We start from the raw sequence: 19,758 nt of genomic DNA on the forward strand, positions 1-19,758 counted from the left end.
TTTCAATACAGCAAACATGTTTTGTATATTCTTAGTGGCATAGCATTAATAATTTGAAAAAAATCTAAAAATGTATATAGCTGTCAGTTTGCCTTGGCTAGATGTACTTGTTTCCTATAGTAAGGCAGAGGGTGGAGTAAAAGAATAGAAATGGGCTTTTTCCCCCACTCCAACAGTGCATTTAATTAATACAGTCATGTTCATAGTACAGATAAAAATGAGGCTAACCAAAGGAAAAAATTAGATGTAATATATATTTACTGACAATATAGAAAAATGTAAAATTACAATTCCGTGAAAACCATCTCTGAAACTATGGTCACTCAGCTCATGATACTGTAAGATCTATCTGCATTATTAATCTACTGGGAGTCTGTGGCCATTGGTTATTACTAAATGCATACTCAATGGTTAGTCAGGGGTAAACATGGAATTGTGATGCTTTTCTGAGCTGGCACCTGGTCTCTTCAAAGCACCTTGAGAAATCCACTTGAAATGCTGCTTTTCTTATTGCTAATAGAAGTATGGTTTCAATAATCTGGATTCCTTGCTATTATATTTCATGTTAACTTGTTTGGATTTTCCCTCTCAGCTTATGGAATATGAACATACTCTATAAAAATGCTAGTAAGAAATACCCATTCACCCATTCACTTTGTCTTTGCTAGTATTATTGTTGTTGTTTTAATTATTATTTTTACTTTGCAGCAACTGTTTTGAAAGATGTAAGGGCTGGCCAGTCCTAAGGTGAATCATCCCTAATGTGAAATCCATTAGGATCTGCTCCTAGACTAAAGCTGTTCATCTGAGAGAGAGAGAGGACAAAAAGGGGTGACAGAATAAATATATTTTTTCAAAACATCATTAATACAGAGGGTGTGGTATCCATGCTGCAGTCAGCAGACTTTCACCAATGACATAAAAACATGCATGCAGCTTGCAGGCTGCCAAGTGGGTTCTGTATCATAATGTACTGATGGTTGAGTTACAATACAGATGAACACAGGGACACAGTGATGTCAACAACAGCAAAGCAATGGCGAACTGTCACAATGTCAGTCTTTTTTCCCTCCAGGGTTGATTTTATGCATGTATTAAGGCATTACCAGAAGCATCTTTTTCAGGGATTCTGTTGGAGAAGCATGTTCAGACATCTGAATGGTGTTTGTATCAGTCTGGTGTGTGTAGAGCACATCCCAGGACACTATAAGACAGCCTCACAAACCCTGAACAGGACAGCACAGAGCTCAGGACACTATTAACTACAAGGGGGTCTTAGAAAATAAGCTGCAAAAGACATATCCTGGGAAGGTCCCAGCTACATGTGTGTGAGAAGGTGCTTTACATCAGCATGCCTTGTCTCTGAATTTCCTCATCTCCAGAGGACAGTCTGCCTCTTTGGATGTGCCTATCTAATGATTTTGTTGTTTAACAAATGGATGTTTAGGGAAGAACACACAGGCTGGGGGGAAATTGATAGTGAACCCGTTAGTGTGGTTTTACAGGGTTGGGGATGTGAGATAAGGCCGAAAGCCTCAAACTTTGTGCTTGCCTGTTGCCTTGTATTTTGCAGTCATTTGCTTTAAGCCTTTGACACTTGTTCCTGTGGCCACCTTGTAATTTCCATATCCCTGCAAACTGCTCAGAGACCTGCTCTAACCCACCACCCTCTGTGGATAATTTTCTGGGATTTTCTTTGAAAGGCAGACGTTATTTCTCATTCCCAGTCTCTGTAGTGTTCCCTAATCAAGTCATCTCAGATTCATTCAACCCTCCAAGGTCCCAGGATCTCTTCTCTCTCTCTTTTTTCCTCTGGATTTGCCAATGAACTATAAAACACCCAAAGCTGAAAATTTGACCCTCCCAGGTCCAGGTGGAGAATAGGAATAGGTGGAGGGAATCATTCAGGAAACGAAGTTTTTGGGGGGTTGTGTGTGTGTGTGTGTGTGTGTGTGTGTGTGTGTGTATGTTTTTCTGGAAACAAATGTGATGTTAATAAAATCCATATAGGGTCTTATACAATAGGCATGGTGTTAAACCAGAGTTCCAGCCTCACATTGATTGTGGTATTTAAATTTCAATGGGTTGACTATTTATGGGAGGAAAATGACCAGTATTATGAACACACTCTCAGAGACAGGGAAGGCCCTTGCCAGCACAGCGAGAGGGAGGGGGAGGGGAGGGGCACCGTGTTCCCTTGACAGTCAGCAGAGTTCAATAAAGCACCACTTATTTTCCCAGCTTTTAAGAGCTCTCTGTTTTGTTTTGGTTTTAAATTACAATGGTTCATACCTCACACTCCCTGGAGCCTGATTTGCTATAGGTGCAGGGTCCGGTTCCGTTCAGCAGCATCTCGCTGGTCTCAGTGTTGGTGGGTTTATAATCTACATAAAATTCCTGGGTGCCTGGAGTCATTTGCTTGAGCGATTGCCGTTTCTTCTTCCGGTGCCTTCTCATGAGGGAACGCTGTTGCAGCTGCTTCATGCTGGCTGGGTACCGCTTCCAGGACACGTACATTACCAAGAGGATGACCAGCACCGACAGGAAAAGGGCTACGCTGCCCGCGATGATCTTATGGAAGGAGATGTGTTCTGTGTCCACATCTGTCTCTGGGCTGGGCTCGGTAGCTCCCACCGTGGGGGGCAGCGGAGGCTTGCTCTCATGCTTGGGCCTGGGGAGCTTGGGCTTAAACGTGGGCTTGGGGAGCGCCCTGGCCAGGTCAAACCTCTCGGTGGTGCTTTTGCCACAGATGCTGTAGTTCTTTACTGCATCGATCACGTTTACCCCCTGCAGCTCTTTGGGACTGGCGCAGATAATTGTATTCTCTCTCAGCCCCTTAAAACTTTTCAACCAGTTTACCAGGGAACAGATATTCCTGCTGCATTCCCATATATTCCCGGCAAGACTGATGTCATTGAGAGAGATCCAAGAATCCAGAATCTCTTGACCAATAAATGTGAGCTTGTTGGAATCCAGGTTGAGGCGCTGCAGGTTGGGGACGCACTGGAAGACACTGGGTCCACTGAACGCTTCGATTTCATTTCCCGACAGGTCAAGCCTCTGCAAGGAACTCCAAGTCCAGGACATGGTTTGCCCTATGACACTGATTTTATTCCACTGCATGTACAAGTTCTGAAGGCTCACCAACCTTGGGAAAAGGGCTAGGTTGAGCTTGGAAAATTGATTGTGCTCCAGATGAAGTTCTTTCAGTCTGATCATGCCAGCAAAGACATTCCTGGCTAAACTTCGGATCCTGTTGTACCCCAGGTCCAGAAGCTCCAGGTTGCGACAGTCTTGGAAGATCCGCACAGGGATTGTTCTTAGGGAGTTGGAGCGGAGGTGTAAACTAAGCAGCTTCCTCAAGCCCCGGAACTGTTCAGATCCCAGAGAATGGAGCTGATTATAGGACAGATCCAAGTTCCGTAAATTGGTCACAGGTCTGAAGGTGTTGTTAAGAAAATAAGAGATTCTGTTGGAACTCAAAATCAACTCTTTGAGTCTGCGTATCCCATTGAAAGCATTCTCGTCAATATTGCTGATATGGTTATGATCAAGGTAGAGCCAGGTGAGCTGATTGAGCCCTTTAAACTGGTTATACTTAAGTTTTTGGAGGCTGTTGTAGCGAAGGGATAAACCCAAGCAACCGGCGGATATGCTTGAGGGGATCTCCTGCAGTTTCTGAGATTCACAGTATACCATTTTGCCCTCGCACCTACAACCCTTAGGGCATCCTCTTTCAGCTGAAGAGAGCATCGTCAGTAAGACAGTGGGGGCTAGAACCACCGCTACAGCTGATCCGCGCAGTAGCCTAATTACATTGAAACCTGGAAATAAAAACAACTTAGAAAAGTTATCCCCCCAAAAAGAATGCATTAAAAAAAAAAGCAACGCTAGCCATCAATGTCCACATTCAGAAATGTAAACATTTAACACCAGATACCATCTTTGCAATATAAGAATACTGTATGTTTCTAATAATTAAACAAGGAATATGTTCATTGATTATCAAATTTATAATCTTATACCAGAGAAAGATAATCTTTAAAACAAAGCAGAATTATTACATAGATTTAGGATTTTTTTTTTCCATTTGTTTTTAAGAAGGAAAGAAGGAAAATGACAAAACATACCCATCCTTTGTATTGTTCAAAGGCCGTCCTTAGGTCTTTTGCTTTGGCTTAGGGGCCGCCTGCATGACAGCCCCTGTCAGCTGCAGTGTAGTGAGTCAGGGCTCGCTGACACCCAGGAAGAAAAATTGGACCCCTTGGGAGATGGACCGATTTTGGAACATTATTCTTTACCAGCCATGCAGAACACTCCAAGAACAAATAAATCCCAACACCGCATTCACAGTAAAACATCCGAGTCTTCCTAGGTAATAGGATCTTCATGGATATTGCGTTTTTGCATCTTTACTGTGTGTGTGTGTGTGTGTGTGTGTGTGTGTGTGTGTGTGTGTGTAAAAAAAAATTGCTTCTACAATTTCTTCTCAAAACCCATGATGTATTCCTCTAGGCAACGTGGGGCTACCTGTACTGCCACATCTGTATTCCATAGTAGCCTGGCGGTCCCGTGGCGGTGAGCACCCAGTTCAGCCACGGCGCTGCGTTGGAGCCCAGAAGGCAGGAGAGCCCGGTTCCGCGCACACGCTCGGCTCACTCCTGCAGACTGTCATTCTGAAAGCGGCTCGGACTGTTGCTTCAGTTTCAGTGAATGCAGTCTTATGTAAAGCTGCCCCCAGTGGTGAGGAACACTATGGGCATGTGCAGAGCTGGCTCTCTTTTATCTTGCAAATGAGCAGGCTCTGCTGGAAAATGAATGATTCTTTTTGGGTGTCTCAATAGGAAGTGAATGGTCAACGTAATCAATAACTAGCAACATTTTCTGAGATTTCCAACTCTCGTTTTACAATTTGGCAACGCCTGTACTGTCGGCTGCTGAATCGCCAAACATGTGCTTCCCAGAGTTTTTCTAGAGCTTGACGTTAAGTTCATGGATCGAATGTCAATTTTTCTTAACCTCAGTGTAGGCTTTGAGCTGAAATTTATAAAATGAATTATTGAGCCTTTCACAAAGCTGTATAAGAGCATGCCTGTTTGACCTCTTGGAGTCACAGTGATTTTATTATGCAAGGTGTCTCAGGACGCTGAACTACATTGGCTTTACAATAGAGGGGATGACAAATGACACGCAAATTAATAGGTCTAATGGCTTTTCTGATTTTCCCACAAAAGATATAATTGGTTTAATGGCTTATGACTGGGCTTGTTTTGGTTGCTGTGGGCTTTTTTTCCTTTCTTTCTTCCTTCCTTCCTTTCTTTCTTTCTTTTTAATTCAGAAGGGAAATAAACCATTTTCAGTATTGGAACCCAAAGATCATTTAGTTCATAGTTTATTGATGTTGCTTCTATTTATTACACTAATAATATTTATTGAGTGCCAAGTCCTTTAATTGACTATGTCGCTCTGTTTTATATTCCTTTTTAAAAAAATAATTATTTTATTATTTTTACTTTTACAGATTTTTATTTAATTTTAAGTGCATTGGCATTTTACCTGCGTGTGTGAGAGTGCCAAATCCCAGGGAACTGGAGTTACAGTCAGATGTGATCTCCCCTGTGGGTGCTGGGAATTGAACTTGGGTCCTCTGGAAGAGCAGCCCTTGCAGTTAATCGCTGAGCCATTCCTCCAGCCCATAGTTTGTCTTCCAACAATAGCAGTGGGAAGGTCCCATTGTAATCTACATTTCAAAGGTGAAGGTCCTGGGATTTAAAGGGGGTCACCAGCTCAAGGCTCCAGAATACAGCCAGGAAGAGCTAGAGCTCACACGCAGGACCTAGTCTACCTTCACTACCTAGTGCTTCACTACCTAGTGCTTCACAACCACTAGCTCCTTTCCAATGGCATCGCTGTGCCCACTGGATATGGGTAAAATGAGACAAAGAGGAAGGTGGTGAAGCTCTACAGTGTCCTCTTGTTCTCTAGAGGAGGACCCTGTGAGCTCCCTTTGTCTTAGAGGAAGTCAGGGGGAAGCAACAGCTAGTCTGATGATTAAGAACACCAATCCTTGCTAAATTTGACCTCTGTGTTTGTTACCTTGAGTGCCTTTCTCACTTCCTCTGTGGTTTAGATTTCTCGCCTGCAAAAAGGAAGTGATAGTAAAACTACTTCACAGGCATATTTTGAAAATTAAGCTATATTTTTGTCTTTGATTATGGTACTGAGGATTGGACTAGCACCCTGGGCTGCAACCTCACCCTTATGTCATTGTCATCTTAATTTTTGTAAGTGCTTAGTTCAGTGTGTAGCACAAAAATTGAACAAATATTATCTGTCACGTGTACTGATGTTGCTTTTTAATATTGAATATTGACTGCATTAACTCTCTGAAACTCACAAAGAACTACTTCAGTGAGTGGCTTTTTATATTTCACTCAGTAGGGAAAGAGCTTGTGTCATTTTGATTTTATGGACTATGTCTAATAACTAATTCTGGTTGTTTCTCTACCCTCGAAGCAAAGCATAACACCTGCTCTAAGAGTTTGTCCTTTTTTATATATATATAAATAAGTATTGTTCTTTAAGTATTTGCTTCATTTATGTTATGCAAATTGGCTGCATCTCAATTAGGGACCACTTTGATATTATCCAAGGGTGAACCGTTTGGTCAGTGCTAATCATAATACTCAAAGGGGCATTGGTGTTGTGATTGCCTTGAACTTATTCATGTTGTAACTATATCTAAAACACTTAAAAAGCTTATCAAGTAATTTTCCTTTTCCAGTCTCCAAGATTCTGATCCAAGCAGATGGAAAAGGTTGTGCTTTTTTTTCTTATTGAGAATTTCATAATGCATACATTGCATTTTGATCAAATCTACCCAATTTCTCCCCTAACCCTTCCTACACTTTTCAATTCAGTATATATGCCTGTGTTCTCTGTCATCTTTCTCCCACTTTCTCTCTGTAAACCCACTAAGCTCACTTAATGCAGCTCATATGTGCAGGTTATAAGATCATCTCCTGAGGCATGGAAAAAGTAAGTTTTTTTTTTTTTTGAATGGGTGTGGCCACTGAGAGGGTATATTTTTGATGGACAAATATGTTTTAGAAACTCACTAAAAAGGAATGAACAGTAACAAGTGCAGTGCTCTCTCAGTAGGAGAGAGAATGGAGATGTCTGACTGAGTTGCAACCTCTAAGGGGTGACTTTTTGTCTCTGGGTTATTTTAACACAACAGTGCTTGGCACATTATAGATCCATAATATATTTAGTCAGTAAATACAATAGCCATACAATTAGCTTTATGTCATATGTAGTCTTTTTATATTATAAAATTTGCTAAAAATGTTTTAGTATGTGTTTTTTATAGTATGTATTTATATAGCCTAGTGATAATGTTTTTTCACTTGTGTATGATGTATTCCAGTCATATTTGTCCTGTTACTTTCTCTTGAGAACCAGTTCCTGGTTGCCCTCTTTGTGCCATCATTAGGCTCTGACAAATATCTAAAATCATGCATGTGGTCTCGGGGAGCTCTGAAAAGTCAGTCTCATTCTTAGTTCTGTTGGGAGAAATGGATAAAGACATCCTTGACTTTCAAGACAAAGCCACACAATTGTATCTAGTCTACTTGCCGTTCCTCAGGTGTACCACCAGATCCCAAGGAGCATCTGTACTGGCAGGTTTGGAGGGTGTAAGTCTCTAGAAGGAACAATATATGTAATGGTACCCTTACCCACTCCTTGTTGAGTCTAGAGATTTCCTCTATTAGTGAAGTTGGGAATAAGTACTATTAAATGATGCATAGAACAGGTGGGAAAAACATCAGGTGATGAGCAGGTCTTCAATATCCCTGGAGACATCACTTGTCTTCATAGTTAAACCCTAAGTTTCACAGGAATAGTAAACATGCATTTAAATATTCAACTCAGCACGGTACAGAATGATAACGCCGAGTCTTTATTATCTAACATCCCAAATGGGACTTCACAACTTGCATGTCTCAAAAAAGCCTAAAGGGAATCATATTTATAGCTTTTTCCTCATTTCTCTGCATTGAAAGCCTCTGATTTTCCTACTCACCCTTTCTCCTTCACACGGGGAAGTTGGTAGGAAGACATCTTTCTTGTCTAACAGCTGCACGGGGCCATTCACTTGTCCATGTGCCTCATGCTCTTGTGATGGAAGCACAAAGGAGATCAGGGAATATATTATCATGTTTCTTTTCATGGGATAAATATGTTTGGATTATTTATGTAAATAACATTGTTTTGTATTACCACTTCTTGTCTTTAAGTTTCAATGTTTTTAATTTTTTGATAGCTTGGCTTTCCATCTTGTCTTGCTCCATGGCTCTGCTCTCTCTCTCTCTCTCTCTCTCTCTCTCTCTCTCTCTCTCTCTTTCTTTCTTTCTTTCACGAAAGTGTTTTTCTGTAGCTTTGGAGCCTGTCCTGGTACTCTCTCCTTAGACCAGGTTGGCCTCTACCTCACAAAGATCCACCTGCCTCTGCCTCCTGAGTCCTGGGATTAAAGGTATGTGCCACCACTGGCCTGGCTCAAGGTTCTGATCTTATGTTCCTTCCCTGGCTCTTAAAATTGATATTTAGGGTTAATGTTGACCACTTGTCTATTTCTCATAGGTATTCTTGTCATTCTTGCACTGAGGCACCTGGAATGGTCCCATCTTTGGCACTAGCTCTTAAGCTGGCATCCCTGTAGGTTTGTCCTAGTTAAAGGTGACAAAGCTCTTGAAGAGGGAAAATTATCAATGAAGCTGGTTGAATTCTCAAAGTGGAAAGAACAATTCAAAGACATGTTAATCACTTAAGGCTATAGAAATTATTCTAATGATGCCAAGTAGTCACTCAAAAGGTTAAAAACATACTGTGTTGTAGACACATTTACTAACTTTCTGGCATGGTTTCCAGAGTTTATCCTCTTTTACTTGTCGACTGCAGTCAGCTGATTGTCTCTGCCTTCCCTTTCAATACTGGCAAAATTCTGCCCCATTATGTGCTTAGCAGCTTCCTTTGCTATTGCCTCCACAGAGAGGACTAACCATAAACTACCTGATGACTAAAATTTCCCCAGTGCATCTGAGGTCTTATGATTTATACAATTATAAAACACACTGTCATCTATATAAACACTATTTTATTGAATTTTATTGAATTGACTAGCTAAACATATTTTGCTTAAAGTGAGCAAATAAATCAAGTGGCTATATATAATGCCAGATTTCATACCAATGTGAAACTAGATTGCCAAATATAAAGGTGTAAGAAATAGGACATCTTCAAGGTACCTGGCTTCAGAGATTTCATTGATTTAGCAATGAAATAATCTGAAAACCATTATGTGTTAGATACTGTTTTAAATATGTGGACATCAGTGTGCAAAATAAAGGTCTATGCAGTATGAAATTTGCGTTTTCAATGAATGAAACAGACAATTTCAATGTAAATATAGGTAGGGCATTAGTTAGTCATGCTATACTTTGAATCTGAAATGCCCCCATAGACTTATGGTTATAGCATTAGTTTCCTGATTAGTGTTGCTGTGGAACCTTTAGAAATGGAGACTGTTCCATCAAAGGAGGTTACTGGACTTAGGCTTTTGAAGGCTATAGCCTAGCATTTACTTCCTTCTAGTCTGTTATGATATGATGAACCTCTGCCTCAAGGCTCCTTGCCACAAAGTCCACCATGCCTTCCCCCACTCAGATGGTCTCAGAGACTTTGAAATGTGAAGCAAAGTAAACATTTTTTGTTTAGAAATTGTTCTGTTGAGGCATTTTGTCACAGTAAGGTGAATGCAATTAACATGACTATATAATTTGGGCTAAGGAAGAAAGAAAAATATTAGGATGATTGGGTATGTATTAAAAATAGATAAGATTTTAAACATGATGGTTAGGGACACTAGGAAAATGGATTCAGCAAACTGAAGAAAAAGATAGGCTTGTTCGACTGAAAGAGTGTAAAGAATGGTTAGTGCAAAGCCACAAGGTGGAAACAGATCATGTGTTTGATGAACCTCAAGGTGGACAACCAATCTAGAGCAATTAGAGATGGAATCACAGAGATCCTGGATTATAGATGGATGTCATACTTCTGTAAGAATGTTAGATTTATTCTGGAATTATTGGTCTCTACCTCACCACTGAATGGAGGTATGGATTGAATGCTTTCATCCCGCTAAGTTCATATATTGAAGCCCCTATCTTCAGGATGATGGTGTTTAGACTTAGTGCCTCATAGGATCATAAAGTTGGAGCACTCTTTATAAGGTTCGTGGACTTACAAAGACGAGAAGAGGCATCACGTACTTTTTTTCTTCTCCCTCTTCTCTAAGCAATGTGAGGATCCAGGATAATCCATCTAGAAGTCAGATCTGATGCATATTCCAATCTTTGAACTGTGAGAATTGGAAGCCTGTTTGTACTGCACAGACATTTTGTTGCTATAGCACATATTGGCCAAGATGTTCTTGGTCCTGTTTTTGCAATGGGGGCCAGAATGGAAACCAATAAGGAGCTCCTCACAAGTCAAGGAGAAAAGTGGTGGTCTTGGGCCAGAGTGGTAGCAGAAGAGGTTGAATTTTGCATATATTTTTAGACAAAACAAAAATGATTTTAAAAAGGGGTTAGAAGTAGAAGTATAAAATAATGAGATTAAAAATGGATCCTTAGTTTTATTTTTAAAAGAGATGATCTTTTTAAAAAAAAGTATGAGCATGCATGTAGGTATGAAATAATGAGATTAAAGATAGATCTTGAGTTTTATTTTTAAAAGTGTTTCTTTAAAATTATGAGTATGCATGTGTGTCTCTGGGTAGGTGTTTGTACATGAATGCAGGTATCCACAAAAGCCAGAAGAGGGTTCCAGGTTCCCTAGAGCTGGAGCTGAGGTCGTAGTAGTTGTGATCTGCCTGGCATGAGTTATGGGAACAAAACTCTGTTCCTCTGGAAGAACAGTATGCACTTCTAACTACTAATCCAGCTTTCCTCACCATATTTTGTACTTTAAAAGGCTCAGCAATCTGGAGGATACTGAAGACATCAGTGGCTTTTATGGGTCAAATTTTACAAGTAAGATCAAGAGTTCAGTATACTAGAATTAAGTTTGGATTTACTGCTCATATTTTCTTCAATTTCATGAGGTTTTAAGTTCTAAAATTATGTATTTGGCTTGCTTTTGAGGAAGGGTCTTAGTATGTATGTAGTTTAGAATGGTCTTGAACACAAATTCTCCTGCTTCAGCCTCCCAATTTTTGAGATTTCAAGTATAACTACCAAGCATAAATTATTTCATTATTTAATTTCTTTGTATTATGTGTGCATGAGTCTTTGTGTCTTTGAGTACAGGTGCTCGTGGAGCGCAGAAGAGGGCACTGGCTTCCTTGGAGCTGGAGTTATAGGGAGCTGTGCTTGGAACTTAACTCACATCCTCTGCAAAGGCATTACACCCCCTTTTATTGTATTTACATTTTGTATTTTATGGTAGTAGATTTAGATCACAACACTTCTTCCTTACCTTTATTCCCCCAAACCATCACATATATCCCTCCCTATTTTTTGTTGTTGTTTGTTTTGTTTTGTTTTGACATGCAAAAACTACACAGAACACTGGATGCTGGATTACTTTGTTTTTTACATATAGATCCCAGTTCCCTCTCCCTCCCTCTCTCCCGTTTACCCTCTCTGCCCCCTCACATGCACCCTGACCACCTGACCACCCTCCCCCCTCCCCCACTGCACATGTAGGATGATGCCATCCAAGGAGGGGTCATCTAAATCTGTCAGGTCATTTGAAGTAGGAACTAGGACTTCTCTCCTGTCTCTAGGTTAAGGGAATATCCCTCCATGGGGGATGTGACCTCAAGGTCATTTTGTGCACCAGGAATAAATCCTGGTTCCACTCTCTGAGGTCCCTTAAACTGCTCAGGCCTTCTAGCTGAGACCCATGTTCAGGGGGTCTGAGTCAGTCCTATGCTGGATTCCCAGCTTTCAGTCTGGGGGCCTGTTAGCTCCTCCTTGCTCAGGCTCTCTGTCTCTATGTGTTTCTGCAGTGTGGTCTTGTCCTCCCTCTCTGCATCTGGATTCTAGTTCTGCTCAGTGTTTGGTTGTGGGTATTTGTGACATTTATGGTAGCCTTTACACTGTTGCTCAAATTGTTAGTTGGAGTCAGTCTTGTAGGTCTCTGGACATTTCTTAAGGTTTAGATTTCTCTTCAATCCTATAATGGCTCCCTCTTTTATGTTCTCTCTCTTTCCCCCTCTCTATTTTCTGTCTTCTATTCCTCCCTTGACTCAATCTTCCTAGTCCCATGTGCTTTCCTCTCCTCCCCTTCTCTTTTTCCTAGTTCCCTCTCCACTCGCTGCCCCCCCACTCCCCCATGTGCTATGGAGAACTTATCCCTTCCCCCTTCTGTGAGGACCTTATATGAATCCCCCAGAATCTACTTTGTATCCTAGTTCCTCTGGCGGTGTGAATTATAGGCTGGTGATCCTTTGCTCTAGGTCTAAAATCCATATATGAGTGAGTAGTTTCTGTTTTTGTGACTGGGTTACCTCATTCGGGATGATTTCTTCAAGTTCCATCCACTTGCTTGCAAATTTCAAGATTCCATTGATTTTTTTTTCCCCGAAGTAGTATTCCATTGTGTAGATGTGCCACATCTTCTTTATCCATTCTTTAGTGGAGCAGAGAAAAAGGTATATTCTTTTGTGTTTGGATAGAATGTTCTATAGATGTCTGTTAGATTCAATTGAGACATAACTTCTGTTAGATCTTTTGTTTCTTTGTTAAGTTTCTGACTTGTGGTCCTGTCTAGTGGTGAGAGTGGGGTGTTGAAGACTCCCACTATAAATGTGTGAGGTTTTATATGAGCTTTGAGTTTAGTAGCGTTTCTTTTATGAATGTGTGTGCCTTTGTATTTGGGGCATAGATGTTCAGAATTGAGACTTTGTGCTGATGGATTTCTCCTGCAATGAATATGAAATGACTGTGTTCAAATCTTTTGAATGATTTTGGTTTGAAGTCTAATTTGTTAGATATTAGGATAGCCACACCTGCTTGCTTCTTGGATCCATTTGATTGGAAGATCTTTTCCCAGCCCTTTACCCTGAGGTAAAATCTATCTTTGAAGCTTAGATGTGTTTCTTGTATGCAGCAGAAGGATGGATTCTGTCTTCGTATCCATTCTGTTAGCCTGTGTGTGTTTTTTTTTTTAATGTTTAACCTGACTTTATTGTTTAACATGTTTATGTAGTATTCATTTGATATTGTTTTATATATAACATAAACTGTAAATTTTTTGTTTATTTTTAAATAATATATATGTTTAATATCTACTAGATTTTACTTCCCACTGACAGCTTAACTTTAAGTGGTATAAGCTTCCAGCAATGGAGAAGGAACCCTGTCTGCTTTTCTCCAGCACAGGAAATCCTGTCCCCTAAAGTAGGAGCTCAGTAAATACTCCTACCAAGATGAATAAGAAGTTTATGCCTCTACCTTTGTTTAATTGCTAGACTAGATTGCCTTGTCTATCTTCCTCTGAAAAATGGCAAGTGCAAATATTAGGTGTTTGAGAGCCAACTTTTTTTTTAAAGCATCTTTTGATGATTCAGTACAAAGGGAAGTTGGTAAGTTGAGAATTTAGAAGCCATTTGACATTCTAAGGTAGTGGTTTTTAACCTTCCTAATTTTGTGACCCTTTAATACAGTTCCTCTTATGGTGGTGACTCCCAGCCATATAATTATTTTCATTTCTACTTCATTACTGTAATTTTGCTACTATTTTGAATCATAATGCAAACATTTGTGCTTTCTGATGGTCTTAGGTGATCTCTGTGAAAAGGTCATTCGATTCCCAGGTTGAGAACACTGTTCTGAGATAGTTAGGTGGAGACTCTCAGGAGCAATTCACAGTACATTTGAGCTTTCAGGAAACAAGTGTTGGAAGCAGTGACATAGTATTAACCAATATAAGTTCCCAAGGAGGGTGAACCAGACCTTGATAAGTTACTGCTAATCTGCTATAGGGAAACAAGCTCTGCTCACCTGTTTTTTTTTTTAGCTGTAAATATTTGATTGTTTCCAAATAAGGAAAAGTCAGGGTCAAGAGAAATGGACAAATGTGGGTGCAAGACTTCTTGGGTTCAAATCCTACTTTGGTACTAAGTAACTCTTCCCTTGAAATAATGCTTGTAACTTCTCAGATGAAAAATTTCTCATCTGCTTCTTCCATGACTTTTATTTCTCTGCTCTGCTCTGCTCTGCTCTGCTCTGTCTGTCTGTCTGTCTGTCTGTCTGTCTGTCTGTCTGTCTGTCTATCTATCTATCCATCCATCCTTATATATCTAGATTTGTATCTATATAATCTAGTGTTGTCTATGTATATCTACAGAACTATATTTATATCTATCTATTTTTTATATGTGAGTTAAGATCATTAATGTTGAAGGAGAATAAGGACCATTGATTGCTAATGCTTGTTTGCTTTAGATTTGTTGTTGGCAGTGGTATTGTGAATACATTTGTTCTGCTTTACCCTTGGGTTCTGGTGAAGTGGGATTATCTATTGCCTATGTCTTTGTGAGCATAGTTAACTTCCTTGGGTTGGAGTTTTCCTTCCAGAACTTTCTGTAGTGCTGGATTTGTAGATACATATTGTGAAAATCTGGCTTTGTCATTAAATATCTAGTTTTTTCCATCTATAGTAATTGAGAGTTTTGCTGGGTATAGTAGCCTGGGCTGTCATCATGGATGCTTAGTACTTATAGAACATCTGTCCAGGACCTTCTGGCCTTGAGAGTTTCCATGGAGAAGTCAGGTGTACTTTTGATAGATCTGCCTTTATATATGACCTGGCCTTTTGCCTTTGCTGTTCTTAATATTCTTTCTTTATTATGTTTGTTAGGTGTTTTGATTATCATGTGTCCAGGGGTCTTATTCCTTTGGTCCAGTCTATTTGGTGTTCAGTATGTTTCTTGTACTTTCATGGGCATGTCCTTCTTCAGATTGGGAAAGTTTTCCTCAATCATTTGGCATATTTTCTGCACCTTTGAGCTGGGCTTGTTTGCCTAGGTGATCTTTGTGAAAAGGTCGTTCGACTCCCAGGTTGAGAACACTGTTCTAAGATAGTTAGGTGGAGACTTTTCATGGTGTCCCACATTTTCTGGATGTTTTGTGTTAAGAATTTGTTGGATTTAAGATTTTCTTTGGTCGATGAATCTATTTCCTCTAGTTTATCTTCAATGCCTGAGATTCTCTCTTATATCTCTTGTATTCTATTAGTTATGCTTGTATCTGTAGTTCCCGTTCATTTGCCCAGTCTTTCTATTTCCAGCATTTCTTCCATTTGTGTTTTCTTTATTGTCTCTATTTCAGTTTTCAAGTCTTGAACTATTTTCTTCACCTGTTTAATTTTTTTTTCTTGGCTTTCTGTACTTTCTTTAAGAAATTGTTCATTTCTTCCAATTTTTTGTTTGTTTTTTTCTTCCATTTCTTTAAGGGATTTCTCACATTGTCTTTGAGAGCCTCTATCGTTTTTATGATGATAATTTTTATGTCGTTCTCTTCTGATTCATCTGCTTTGGGGTGTTCAGAGCTAGTTGTGTAGAGTCCCTCGATTCTGGTGGTGTTATGTTTGTATTTCTATTGTTAGGTGTTTTATTGTATTGCCTTCTTCCCATAGTTTCTTCCAGTAGGTGTAGGTGGGGTCTCTCTCTATATATATTACTCCCTAGGTGGGCTTAGGTAGGTCAGAGGTGTGATTGATGTCTGTAGCTCTGTGTGGTCCAGGCACTGGAGGATGTCTCTCCTTATGTAGGGGCCTGGTGATGGGGTCAAAGATCAGGCTCCAGCAGGAGACAGGCTATGGGGGTCAAAGATCCTGAAGGATGGGACTCAGGATGTTCTATACACTGATAGAAGGATTTAGCCTGGGCTTGGCACTCTCCAGCTCCTCTTCCTACTCTTCTTCAGACTCGTAGCCTCTGAATTGTTACAGATTGCTGTTACATACATATATGAATATAATATAAATTCCTGATCAGCCCATAGAATGCTACCAATAGGTATGTTTTCAGGGATGACCATTTAGTATTGCATATCCTTAGATGCTGAACCATACGTTTATACCCTTAATCCAACTCTGAAAGCAGCTTTATGATATTAGGATTCAAACCACACTGTGAATTTAAGAACGGAAGATGAAAAAAATCCCTCCTAAACTTATATTTGTATTGAGACAGCCTAGAGACGGGTGAGAGTCAGGTTATCTTTGTATGTAGCTTTGGAGGACAAAGAAGCCAAATAGTTTAATCAAATTGAAATATAAAAGATTACATAATAACCAGATATAAGAAAATTTGGACTAAGCATTCTAGGAGTTAAGTTTGATGAATTCAAATATTTTCTGGAATGATTTAGAAAATAACATATTCTGAATTTGATAAATTGATTTCATACAGGTATCTCAGGGTCTTATGTACTCCCCTGAAAATGGAACCCACAAACCTGCCTCTGAACATTTAAGGTTTTTGTTTCCAAGCATTTTCCTGAATTTGTTCAATGTAGATCAGGGAATTGATAATAGTTTTCCTTTGATTGTATCTAGATTTGCTGGGTTATGGGTGTGTGTCAGAGTAAATATACATCAATGGTCACCAAAATGATCAAGGGGAAGTCAGAGTTTACTAATATTTGAAATTACTTAATGTCCTATTTCTTCTAAACTTTCAATATCATGGCTGTATATTACATACCATATACTGTTACCATTTTTTTTGTTTAGTTTAGAAGTTGTTTTCCCCAGTAAGAAGTTGATCTATGTATTACAAAGTAATATATAGTCCCTGTATCAAGTCACTTCCACTACTCAGATGCATATCTCAAATTACAATGATATCCTGATCTTCATCAGAATATTAACAAATCTTGGTTCCACCTACTACTTCAAGGGTTCCATTAGAAGTCTTGTCTGGTTATACATAGTTATGAGTGAAAATCTCTGACTTAGATAAATGCATGAAGAAATTTCAAAGGCAGACTATTAAAATGGTCTCTCCATATCTTTCTAGAAGGAAGAAATATCAAATGAATGAAAACTCACAAGGTTGCCTGCTATATTTTCCACCCACAGATAATTTTGTGTGATAGCATTAGGACACGATTCTTGTGACTTGTATTCCTGCCTGAAACTTCCTGCAGAGGCATAGCATAAACTAATTTTGAGGATAGGGAAATATCACAAATTGATATTGTATCACTTTTAAACCTGGGAAACTTCTGAAGACCTAACATGACCTTAATAAACATTAACATTTTTTTCTTTATTTGGTGGAGAATTGAGAAGATACATAAAAGTAGAACATTATAAATAAACATTTTATAAAATAATCATAGTTGTTTATATACCTGTAATTATATAACAATATAACCTGTACAATGATCAAGATTTTGCACTTTTTTGCTTTTACTTTCTTCCTATAAATATCCATTTTTATTTTCTTCTGAAGTATTTTAAAATCAAATCTCTGTATCCATGTATATTGCTAAACCATAACAACATTTAATTTGATATCTTGCAGCCTCTTGATGCCATTGAGTTGATGGAAATCTTGCATCATGGTTCACAAATTGTTCTATGCTTTGCACATAAAGTTTCTCCATCATGTCATTTCATTGAAAACAGGTTAGTTTAGTGGCATGTGAATAGAGTGCTTCACTCATTTAGACATAATATTCAGCTGGATGCTTGTGGAGTCTAATCACTCCTGGTGATGATTTAGAACTGGAGTGACTTTTGAGTTATTTAGCGCTTATAGAGTAGAGAGAAGTTGCACTAATATTCATGTTATTAGAATTTCTGTTCTTTATTTCCTATCACAGTTTTCTTTTTTGCTTATAGTCAGCAGAAAACATTGATATATTTTTCTTTGCAAAATCAGTCCATGAATTGGTGAAATGATATGAGATGTTCTTCTAATAGAGTCTCAACATTTTTTATCAAATGAGCAGCAATAAAAATTTATTTGTAGATATTGAGAAAAATTCATATTCTAGATTTTTTATTTAGAACAAATTCCATGAAGAATCACCTGGCATCAGAGCCTTGCTATATAATTTATAGCTCTCCTTGTAGTCCCAAGATTCTTAAGATATCTCACAGGAGAACAAAGGAGTTTTAGTAGGACAGCTATAAAAGGACCCCTTTCCCAAATTTGTATCTTAATATTTGATATTTTACTCTGTACAGATGACTGCATTTTGAATGTGAAGTTAAAGTTTTGGAAAGTGGTGTCATCACAGACATTTAGTTGTATGCACATCACATACATTCCACTGTCAGGAGAATCTTTTGAGTATTGTCTGCATTATGAGTTTCCATCATTGCATACGATAGTTTGAAATGACTAGACAAGTGTATTTTAGAATTTTACTTCTGTGTAAGTATTTAGCACAGAGATTCAGAACCCCTAATCACCAGGTGGGAAAAGATAATATAAACCTTGATTTTGAGAAAAAGCTAATGTTCCTTAGATTGATTCTATTTTTGTATCTAAAGCAAGACATCTGGTTGATAATGATTTTAGGCTGTATATCTAATATGCAACGAACTTCTACATTGTTTGTGATGTGTTAGCAGAAAATGAGTCTATATGGTCCTTAAATTATACTAAAATGCACCTGAACTATTTGGGGACTCAAGTTATCTGAGCTGTTGAATTATCATTATGTTGCTGATATTTGGTAACCATGGCCATTTATTTGAAAACCAAACTCAAGAGTGTTTGGAGATGCTTGGGAGAATTTTGCAACTAACAGCAGAGCCACCACGTGGCAAAAGTTGTGATTCAAAAATTAAACTGAAAATTCTATGTGTGATTTTAAAATTTGCAACATTTTAAATAATAAAGTTACAATATTAGTTTAATTTTTGAGAGAAAAGGCTATTGAGTGCTTCATGAAAATAAGACTTTTCCTCTGCTATTAGGTTGCTAATTCATTTCTCTAGTTAAAGAGTATTTATTATGTTCTCCAACTTTCATTGGTGCTGTTGATACAATTGTGACTAAGATACGTGCTTTCCATGTATTCTGGTTGAGGAGATATTAATAAAAAACAAAACAAAACAGAACCACAGGTCCACAGTATGGTGTTAGCTAGTTTTAGGAAGGAAAAGGTATTTGCAGTTTTTCAGGAATCATCTCTTCTCTCTGGAGTAATTATAGTTGAGAGAAATTCACATGACTCTATCCCTTGTGAGATAATCATCTTTTGTGTTTTTAACTAGTCCCAAATCAAATCAGTATATCTCTTTAAAAGCACACTCATGTTACAGTTGACACTAGAACTTGTTGAGAGGAAAGGTTCTCCAAGTCTCTAGGCATCAATTGGATTTCTTAGTATACAGTATGGAATGAATGCACACTCACTATGGTTAGGTCCTACAGGTTCCCCGACCCCATTCAAATGCCATCTGGAATGAACTCTTTTGGGTCACTCAGATTGCCTTCTCACCTTGTTCCAAATTGGACTTTCTATTTATATTTTCTAACTTGTCATGTCAATTCACAGAGCTCAGGTAAAGTTAATTGTGTCTATTAGCTTATGATAAAGACTGTAGATGAACTATCAGATGAAGGAAGAGAACAGGTTTTAGAAAGCTCTAAGTAATTATTGTCCTGTAGAATTTGGAGATGTGCTATTTTCTTGGCACATGGATATTTTTACTAATTTAGAA

General features: G+C 38.7%; 2 protein-coding genes across 2 annotated transcripts in view; one reads left to right on the forward strand and one right to left on the reverse strand.

The window, feature by feature from the left end:
• The window catches only part of Lrrtm3 (leucine rich repeat transmembrane neuronal 3), a 158,211-nt gene extending 153,376 nt beyond the window's left edge, over positions 1 to 4,835 (reverse strand). The window contains exons 1-2 of the mRNA XM_051186830.1: positions 4,131 to 4,835; positions 2,293 to 3,824 (exon numbers count right to left, since the gene is read on the reverse strand). Coding sequence (XP_051042787.1) covers positions 2,293 to 3,824; positions 4,131 to 4,134 — 1,536 coding nt within the window. The 5' untranslated portion in view covers positions 4,135 to 4,835. The remainder of the gene's footprint in view (positions 1 to 2,292; positions 3,825 to 4,130) is intronic.
• Positions 1 to 19,758, forward strand: part of Ctnna3 (catenin alpha 3) — a 1,153,843-nt gene that overhangs the window by 268,813 nt on the left and 865,272 nt on the right. The gene's annotated exons all lie outside the window — the stretch shown is intronic.

Source organism: Phodopus roborovskii, unplaced genomic scaffold (genome assembly GCF_943737965.1).
Source record: "Phodopus roborovskii unplaced genomic scaffold, PHOROB, whole genome shotgun sequence".
Classification (NCBI taxonomy): domain Eukaryota; kingdom Metazoa; phylum Chordata; class Mammalia; order Rodentia; family Cricetidae; genus Phodopus; species Phodopus roborovskii.